The 9605-nt window shown below is 47.7% G+C and overlaps 1 protein-coding gene across 2 annotated transcripts; it reads left to right on the plus strand.

Moving 5' to 3' along the window:
• Positions 1–2054: 2054 nt before the first annotated feature.
• Positions 2055–9428, plus strand: TMED2 (transmembrane p24 trafficking protein 2). 2 transcript variants are annotated; one of them, XM_030460483.1, is made up of 5 exons: positions 2055–2324; positions 4080–4272; positions 4710–4730; positions 6824–6931; positions 7893–9428. In XM_030460483.1, exons 1-5 carry the CDS (start codon positions 2145–2147, stop codon positions 8015–8017), a joined length of 627 nt encoding a protein of 208 aa, XP_030316343.1. In that variant the 5' UTR covers positions 2055–2144; the 3' UTR covers positions 8018–9428. The 2 variants fall into 2 exon arrangements, with proteins under 2 accessions (XP_030316343.1, XP_030316344.1); XM_030460484.1 differs by lacking the exon at positions 4710–4730.
• Positions 9429–9605: the final 177 nt, after the last annotated feature.

Genomic DNA, 9605 nt, shown 5'->3' on the forward strand with positions numbered 1-9605 from the left:
ACTGTGCACTTTTAAATGTCCTCATCCCCGTGGTGTTTAGTAAGAGATGCTCCGGGTGAAGCCATAGAGATAAATTAAATGCACCCAGAAATAATTTTAGTCCCAATCCTGCCACTTGCTGCGTGCAGGAACAACACATTATATCCTGAGCAAGGTTCTGTGTGTAATGAGTGTCACCCTGGAACCAGCCAGGGGAAATGAAGCTGGAGTCCCAAAAGCCCAGCTTGGAGTTTCTGATACACACTGGGAATTGAGGTTAAATTCTCCATTTTTTGGTAGATGCGAGGCGGAAGGTTTGGATGCTGTGAAATGCCCAGGTGGCCAAGAAGGCCAATGGCACCCTGGCCTGTATCCAGAACAGTGTGGCCAGGAGGTCCAGGGAAGTGATTCTGCCCCTGTACTCAGCCCTGGTGAGGCCACAGCTTGAGCCCTGTGTCCAGTTCTGGGCCCCTCAGCTCAGGAAGGAGATTGAGGTGCTGGAGCAGGTCCAAAGGAGGCAACTGGGCTGGTGAAGGGACTCGAGCACAGACCCTATGAGGAGAGGCTGAGAGAGCTGGGGGTGTTCAGGCTGGAGAAGAGGAGGCTCAGGGGAGACCTCATCACTCTCTGCAACTCCCTGAAAGGAGGTTGGAGCCAGGGGGGGGTTGGGCTCTTTTCCCAGGCAACTCTCAGCAAGACAAGAGGGCACAAAGGGTCTCAAGTTGTGCCAGGGGAGGTTTAGGTTGGAGATGAGAAAGAATTTCTTTCTGGAGAGGGTGATCAGGCATTGGAATGGGCTGCCCAGGGAAGTAGTGGATTCTCCGTGTCTGGAGATATTTAAATAGAGACTGGATGTGGCACTCAGTGCCATGGTCTAGCAACCGCAACGGTGGTTCAAGGGTTGGACTCGATGATCTCTGAGGTCCCTTCCAACCCAGCCAATTCTATGATTCTAAATGGAACCTGTGGCACTCAAACCTTTTTCCTGGGATGCTGCCACAAGTTACAGAATTTCCACCTCCCTCAGCTCATGAGTAGTGGCAGGGTCACCGTTTCCTGGCAAAGGCGTCTGAGGACAGCAGGGAAAGGGGCTGCAGAATGAGCAGAACGCTTGGAGAACACTCCAAGGGGAACAGATCCTGTGTGAAATCCATGTTTTGTCAGAGTTGGACATAAGGAAGGAGTTCATGGCACCTAAATCGAGTACTGAGTTCCTATTGAATGAGCTCCTACTGAGTTCCTAGATACAAATGCACACAGAGGAAAACAGAGATAATCCAGATAACGTTCTAACGTCAAGGCTTGAGTGAGATGAGCTCAATTTACCTACGTAAATCAAGTATTTGGGTTATATTTGTCATAAAACCGAAGACAAAGGCACCTCCTGAGTATCACCAGGAGTGCAGTAACCGGCGCTTACTTGGCAGCCCCCAGCACATGAATATTCCACTCGAAAGCCAGATTGTGCTTTAAATCTTCTGCAGTTAGAGCAGCCAGTCACAAAAACAGAACTCCTTCAGCTCAACCATGACCTTCGGTATTTCTGACCGGAGGATTTGTTGGAAAATTGGCATTTAAACACGAGGAACGGCTTTTGGGGCACTGTCAGCCTGGGGCAGTGCAGAAGCCTGCTTTGTATGACTGCGTTTTCTTCTCTTGCTAAGAACAGCCCACAGGACGGGCCTTGCTGCCACTTTCCTGATCGTCAGCTGCCCCCACACCTCCACCGCGGCTTTCCCGGGCCCCGCTGGAGCCTCCGTTCCGTTCCGTCCCGCCCAAATCCCCTCAGGAGCTTCCCGCGCTCCCTCCCTCCCTTCCCCGGCAGAATGACCACGCCCTCTCAACCCCCCACCCAATCCCGTTCCTCGCTTCTCTCCCGCCTCACCCTGATTGGCTCTACCCACCACGGCTCCGCCCTCATTGGTTCCTCCAGAGCGCGGGCCCCGCCTCCATCTCCGAGCGGTCTCTCCCTCAGTGTCCAGGCGGTCCCCTTTGCGCGCAGTCCCTTTACGGCCGCCGTAGCCCAGACCCCTACGTGGCAGTGGGGCCGCGTCCGCCAATGAGCGGCGGCCCCGTGCCCCGGAAGGGGCGTGGCTTCCCTCCGGAAGTCGCGGTGCCGCCTGTCCGTGCCCGCCGCTCGGTGCCCGCTGCCGCTGGGCTCCGCCATGGCCGCGCTGCGGGCGGTGCTGGCTCTCTTGGCCGCCGTCACGGCCCCGGCCGCCGCCTATTTCGTCAGCATCGACGCGCACGCCGAGGAGTGCTTCCTAGAGCGGGTGCCGTCCGGCACGAAGATGGGGCTGATCTTCGAGGTGGCGGAGGGCGGGTTCCTGGACATCGATGTGGAGGTGAGGGGGGAGCTGGGGAAGCCCCGCGGCCGCCTCAGCCCGGGCCGTGGCGGAGGAGAAGCGGGGGGATCGCGGGAGTCTGACCCGCCGAAGCCAGGCCCTTCCCGCCGCCGGGGTGAGGAGGCGGTGGCGGGGCCCGGGGCAGGCGGGGGTTTGGTCAAACTGCCCGCGGGGTTCGGGAGGGTCCCGCTCGGTTGCGGCGCGCCCAGGGCTCCCTGCCCGGTTGTGTCGGGCGTGGAGCGGTGGCCTGGGTGCTCCGGGAGCGGGTGAGGGGCCTGGCCCGGGGGTGACGCTTCCCGAGGCCGCTTGTGCTGCTGCTGCTGCTCGGGCGGTTTTGCCTCCGGAGTTTTGAGGTTTTTTCCCCTCAGTTTTCTCATCACAAACCGATCGGCGGGAGGAAGGCGCGGGGCTGCTCTTCACAAAACCGCGTTGTGTTTCGTGGGGAGCAGCGTGGGCTCTCTCGGAGTCAGAAGGTGTGGGCTCCCCGCGGGTTTATTGCCACTTTGCCGGCTGTGGGTGAGCCCTGAGCTGCTGTGAGGATCGAATCCGTCCAGAGAAAACCAGCCCAGGGTTCCTCTGGCTGCAGAGCAGGGAGGGAGGAGCTGCTCTGGGGCTGACTGAAAGAGGAGAGCAGGGATGCTGAGGTTGGATTTAAGGGTTTAAAATGCTCCTTGTGGTGCAGCTGCAGAGTGGGGAAGCTGTGAGGTCCTGGTCAGGTGTCAGTGCTGGCAGCTCAGCCCCGATGTTTGGGTCAGGAGGGATGGGCCCTAAGGTCCTGGTGAGCCGGAGTGCTCAGGTTTGGGTTGGTCACTGCATCCCAGTTCTGGGCCTCTCAACTCAGGAAGGAGATTGAGGTGCTGGAGCAGGTCCAAAGGAGGCAACTGGGCTGGTGAAGGGACTCGAGCACAGACCCTATGAGGAGAGGCTGAGGGAGCTGGGGGTGTTGAGGCTGGAGAAGAGGAGGCTCAGGGGAGACCTCATCACTCTCTGCAACTCCCTGAAAGGAGGCTGGAGCCAGGGGGGGGTTGGGCTCTTTTCCCAGGCAGCTCTCAGCAAGACAAGAGGGCAGGGTCTCAAGTTGTGCCAGGGGAGGTTTAGGTTGGAGATTAGAAAGAATTTCTTTCTGGAGAGGGTGATCAGACATTGGAATGGGCTGCCCAGGGAAGTAGTGGATTCTCCGTGTCTGGAGATCTTTCCAAAGAGCCTGGATGTGGCACTGAGTGCCATGGGCTGGGAACCACGGGGGGAGTGGATCAAGGGTTGGACTTGATGATCTCTGAGGTCCCTTCCAACCCAGCCCATTCTATGATTCTATAAGTAATGTTTAGATATCAGAGATTGCTTTTTGTTAATCCTTTTTGTTTTCTTCCCAACCTCAGAGATGGGGTTTCTCCTGCTGCAGCCAGGGCTGTAGATAGCTTGTGGTTTACTTGCTGCTGAATGCTTCTTATCTTCTCTCCAGCAGGCCAGTAATCTTGGCCATGAGAGAGGCTTTGTGTGGCTTTCCTTAGCGAGGAGCTGTGGTTTGTTTGTTTTTCTTAAAAAAAAAAAAAAAAAAAAGAAAAGAGATTCTTCTGCAGGAAAGTGCTGCTGCACTTGAGCTGTGGGAGGGAAGGGGCATGAAAAATGCTGAACCAGCCCCATTATTGATAGTCCTGAGCCCAGAATCTGCATGCAGGGTGCTGTGAGTGGTGTCTGGGACCCCCCTGTGTTATAAATGGATGAATATCTGGGGTTTTGTTTTTCCCTTTCCAGATCACAGGCCCTGATAACAAAGGGATTTACAAAGGTGACCGGGAGTCCAGTGGGAAATACACCTTTGCTGCCCACATGGATGGAACTTACAAGTTTTGCTTTAGCAACAGAATGTCCACCATGACTCCCAAGATAGTGATGTTCACTATTGACATAGGGGAAGCTCCCAAAGGGCAAGACATGGAGACAGAAGGTGAGAAATATTCCTCCTGGCAGGAACTTGGCTCTGGTTCTGGGGCTTTTCCCTGCACATGAGACTTCTGAGCTTGACTGGGAGTCTCAGAGCTCCTTTTTTTTTTTCCAGGCTGTTTTGTAAAGCTGTTCTCTGGCACAGCTGAAATGAATCTGGGTGGTTTTAGCCCTTGTTCCATGGTATAATGCCCAAGCACCAGGGAATCTCCTCTGCAGGAACTAATCCTTTCATCCTTTAGTCTTTTCATCAGTTCCATTCTCTGATCTGTGGTGTGCTCAGCAGTTTGTAGATCACTCCAGGCTGAGCTCTTTGATAAATGTGCTAATATATATATATAAAAATACATTAAAAAAAAGTTTCTCTTAGCTGTGTAAATGACTGTTTTGTCTGCAGCCTTTTGTCCTGTACTTGTGTTCATCTCTTACACTTTTCTCTAGGTGGTGGAGATACCTGGGATGGTATGTGTTCTGCTTTTTGAAAGCTCCTTAGCATCTTCTCTGTTGCCTCTGTTGATGGACTAACAGCTAACGTTTGCTTTTCCTCTGTAACCTTGGTTTGGAGCATGAGAATGTCTTTTTAATAAAACTACATAAAAGGTCTGATTCTGAGCAATGCTGAGCACCTGCTGCAAGAGGTTGGAAAAACCTCCCAGCTCCTGGGATCAGGTCCTTGAACTCTCTGGGACAGTTTGTCTTCAGGTGGTTGGTTGTGGCTAAGAGGAGGTTGAATCAGGAGTTTTAGGTGAAATGAAAACATCCCAAACCAGTGGGTGTTTTGGGCCATGTTTGCTTTCTGTTGCTAAGGTGGGTTTTGAATAACCAAGGGCTCCTGGGAGCAGCAAAATGCTTTTAGGTTCTCAGTTACAAGTAAGGTTACAAGGGGACAGACCCCAAACTTGTCATTTCCTCTAAAAGAAACAAATAAATGTGTTTGATAAAGCTTCAGTGATAAGTTTTATTTGGAAATCACTAAGTGTAGGTAGAAAACCAATGAATTCTTGGTTTCTGTTTTAGCCAGTAAATAACTTTGTGCATTGAGTGCTTGATACCACTTGAAAGATAACAAGTTCCTAATTAATTTTTTTAAAGCCTCATTTAAATCCTTTATTTAGTCTGGGTAGATCTGTTGTAAAGGGTTTGATTAGTGCAGCTTGAAATTTTTACAGCAAACACTTTGTCTGGAGTGGGTTTAAACATTTCCTGCAACTCTAATTCCTTCTCTTACTAATAAACTCCACTCTGCAGTGCCCAGCTGCCCATAAGGAGTTTACAGCAGTAAAAGTTACACAACTATTTAAGATTTTAATTGTAATTTGTGTCAGTGTTATTCTCTGGTCCTCTTTTTGACTGTCCCCCTGAAGGTGTGTGCTTTAAATAGCTTTATTTATTCAGGTTGTCACCTGAAGCACTTGTTTTAGAAATAAAATCATAATAAGGTAGCTTGAAGTCAAATAAACCCCTTTAATGGAAAATGTGATGAGTTTTGAGGCATTTTTTAAGGGAGTTGATTGCCCAGGGCATGTCTGTGGAAAATGGAATCTTGAATTTCTCTTGTGTAGTGAAATGAGGCAGCCAGGTGCCACTAATTGCCAGGGAGTGGCATGAGCTGGTGTCAAGCCCACCTGTGCCTGATTAGGGTGGGCCCCAACTGTGCATGAGCAGGACCAGGGGGCCAATAAACCCTAATCAGGCACAGGTGTGCTTGACACAAGCTCATGCTCACTCCCTGGCAATTAGTGGCACCTGGTTGCCTCATTTCACTGCACTCTTGGTTCTGGAAAACTGAAAATCAGCCACGTGGTTTATAAATCTGTAAGTGGAGAGTTCTTTGAGCTTGGGTGTGTTTAAAAGATCCTGTGATTGACACTCAGATCACTAAATCTTGGATCTCTGAGCTTTCCATTTGCTGAACTATCTCCAGTTAGTTGTTTTTTTTGTTTGCTTTTTTATTTCTGTTCTCATTGGTTTGGTATTTTCCTCCTCTTCTGCTTTCAGGAGGTACCAGAGCCTGTAGCTGGTTCCTGGCGTTGTGTCTGCTGCAGGCTGAGCTTCAGCTAAAGCAGAAGATCACCAGATGTGATATCTTGCTTCAGAAAGTGATCTCATTTTGCCAGCATCATGATCTTTAGCTCCATTCTCAGTCGTTCTAGTTTTGCAAGCTTTAACCACTAGGAAAGGCTGTCCTGGTACAGATAATTTGCTTGGAATATTGTTGGGTGGTATTGGCAAAAGAGCTGCAAGTGTGTGGTGTTGATCTCACCTGTTCTTACCCTTCTGTTGTGCTGGAAATCTGTGCCCCTGTTGGAAAGAAGTAATCTGCTCTGCCTCTGAATTGTGTGTCCTCTGGCTGGGGGTGGAGAGAGAGATCTTTCCCCACCAGAAAAATAAAAAAACTGAGGAAAAAACTGAACTTTGCTGTAAAGACAGAAAGTTTTCAGGCTGTGTTTTTCTTCTGCAACAAGAAATTCAGTGTAACTGCTCATAATTTTTAATGGATTATTTTTTTTTGAGTCAATAACAGGCTTGCTGATGCTTCTGAAATTATTCCACAGCTCATCAGAACAAGCTAGAAGAGATGATTAATGAGTTAGCAGTGGCCATGACAGCTGTAAAGCATGAACAGGAGTACATGGAAGTTCGTGAAAGAATACATAGAGCAAGTAAGTGTCTGTGGCTCCAGGGCCTTTCCCTCTCTCAGATGAACTTGCAGGATGTGATTTGAAATTAAAAGCCCATGAAAGTTCTAAAAGGTAATAAAAAACCCAAATTTAGCACGAGTTCTGAAGGACCTGCTGATACAGTCATGTCAGTGATGCTTGTAATCTTCTCTAAATTAATTTACATCTCGTGTAAGGAGGATTGTTATACAAAATAATCTTTAATTGGTGTAAAATCAAGAGTACTTTGAGGGAATGAGTTAATGAAGGTATCAGTAATGATACAGTTCCCAGGAGCAGAAACCATTACTTCATCCTTGGAGTGGGTGTGGCTTGAGAATCGAGCCAGATTTTTGCTTGGCAGAGTTTTGTTGCAGCACAGCAGAACTTGCTGTGGTTTCCAAGTGGGGAATGTGGGAACTCCCCAGTCACAGCCCTCACTTTCTGAAATGGAGCTGTAAGTGGGACTGAGAGCACCAAGTGGGACATCAGGGGAAGCCCAGTGTGAATAAAGGGCAAAGAGTTTTAATGTGAAAATACAATATTATGTTAAAGCTCTGTCCCCTCAACTTGTTTGATCTCAGAGGTTATCTCCAGTTTTATGGCTTTTTTTATTCATGGTCTGATTTAAGAAAAAGCTGAATTTTCATCACCAAGGACATTGAACCTTGAGAGAGGTTCCCTACTTGCCTTTGAGACCATCATGCACAATCCTGGCTTGAAAAAACCAAGTGGCTTCTGTTTGGCAATTTCAGACTTCTGTCTGAAGTGGACAGGACAGAGAAAGGTGCAGCAGTGTGAGCCCAAAGCTGAGGTGAAATCACCTCATGGTTCAGGCTCCTGTCTCACAGCTGAGACTTCAGAGTCCTCCTGGTGGTTCAGGTGTCAAACTGTGTTTTCAATTTGTTTTAAAGGCTTTGTTTACTTACTTTTGTCTTTTTTTTTTTTTTTTTTTCCCCAACAGTTAATGACAACACAAACAGCAGAGTGGTTCTTTGGTCATTCTTTGAAGCTCTGGTATTAGTTGCCATGACACTGGGACAAATCTACTACCTGAAGAGGTTTTTTGAAGTCCGAAGGGTTGTTTAAGGGGACTGGTTCTGGTCCTGGATTTCAGTTCACTGTCTACCAAACATCCTGGTCACAAAAAAAAAAAAAAAAAGTCATTTTAGTTTCTGAACCCTCTTTACTGAACTGTAAAACCCATGTTCCTTCCTAGTTAACAACAAATTGGTTTTATATCTCTTCTGTAACAAAAGCTCTGCTGAAATCTTGTCACTGAATTGGCATCATTTTTTTTTTTGTTTTGTTTTAATCCACTTCCACCTGCCTGGTCTGTGTGCTAAGCAAGGTCCAAGCAAGCTGCAAACGCTGTAGTCCAGCTGTAGTAACAAGCAGTGTCAGTGTCTCTTCTAACTCTTTTTCTCTGTTTTCCTACTTATGGTTCTGCCCAGGGAACGGTACAAGGCCCTGACCTGACTGTTTGCATTTTTTGGCATCTTTTAACCCATAGGTGTTGTTACTAAACTCAAAATAATCCCTTCTTCACTTACCTGAACTGCCAAGGAGAAGTGTTTGGGACTTCATTCTGATAATGAGTAGAAGACTGATGAACTTTGGATCTGGTGTTCACACCTAGATGCTGTTTAAGTCTTCAGTAACCATCCTGATTCCATCCACTGATTCCCAAAGGTTTTTTTTTTTTTCCCCACATTAAACAGTTGACATGAAAACACCTTTTCTCCTCACGATACTGAACATTCATGGTATGGTTTTTAAGTTTTTCAGAGGTTTTTCTATGGCAGCCAATTGTGTGCAGTGTCCTGGCAAACAATAATTCACCCTTTGGCTTTTGGAGGTCCAAAGCTCAGGCTGGTGGGGCTGCTGCAGGATGCTTTAGTGTTCAGGAAACCTGGATTCCTGATGCCAAAGGGTTGATGATTCTGGGGGTTTATTGCAATGCTATGCACCCTTTTATTTAAGTTAAATGGCATTCTCTGCCCTTGCCTGATCATAATTAGCATAATGCTAAATACCAGTGTGTTTTCCTTTATTTTTTTTTTTTTTCAGGCACATGTAGATTTGTTTTTGTATAAAGTTTCTTTCCTTGGTTATCTGATGATTGGTTTAAAAATTCAAGCTGTGGGTGCTGAGCCAGGATTATGTTGTGACTGATGTATATTAGTTGTAATCATTTTTGGGGGGGTGGGGGTGGGGTCTTTTCCAGGGAGAAGCCTCTACAAGGAACACACAGCAGTTTTGTACAATTAATTTAAAATTTGTTACAGGTTTTCATGTTCCAGGTGAAGTTTTTTCAACCTTGGGCAAACACTTGGCAGCAGTTCCTCAGCAAGGTGGCTGTTACACCTTCCAGCAACTGTTGTGTGCCAATATTTTTGTGTAAAACACTTAAAATCCAATTCTAAGATGTACATTTAAAAATTGCTTGTGAATCTAAAGATGACCCAGGTTCGATAAATAAACAAATTCTTTAAAAAAAAACCCAAAGTTTGTGTTTTTCTGTGGTGCTTTAGGGAAGGTGCAGTTTAACTCCGAGCTTTTTGGTAGTGAATCTTTGGGGAAGGAATTCTGTGTAATGTGCTCTGGGTGACCCTGCTTTAGCGGGAGAGTTGTTTGGGGTGATCCTGGAGGATTGTTTGGGGTGATCCTTGAGGAT

The sequence above is a fragment of the Calypte anna genome, chromosome 15, assembly GCF_003957555.1.
Source record: "Calypte anna isolate BGI_N300 chromosome 15, bCalAnn1_v1.p, whole genome shotgun sequence".
Lineage (NCBI taxonomy): Eukaryota > Metazoa > Chordata > Aves > Apodiformes > Trochilidae > Calypte > Calypte anna.

Bases quoted from the DNA above. Each gene is read 5' to 3' on its own strand.
- TMED2 (XM_030460483.1), top strand. From the start codon at position 2,145: ATGGCCGCGCTGCGGGCGGTGCTGGCTCTCTTGGCCGCCGTCACGGCC. The intron at 4,731-6,823 runs GTATGTGTTCTG...ATTATTCCACAG, and splicing joins TGGTGGAGATACCTGGGATG to CTCATCAGAACAAGCTAGAA. The intron at 6,932-7,892 runs GTAAGTGTCTGT...TTTCCCCAACAG, and splicing joins TGAAAGAATACATAGAGCAA to TTAATGACAACACAAACAGC.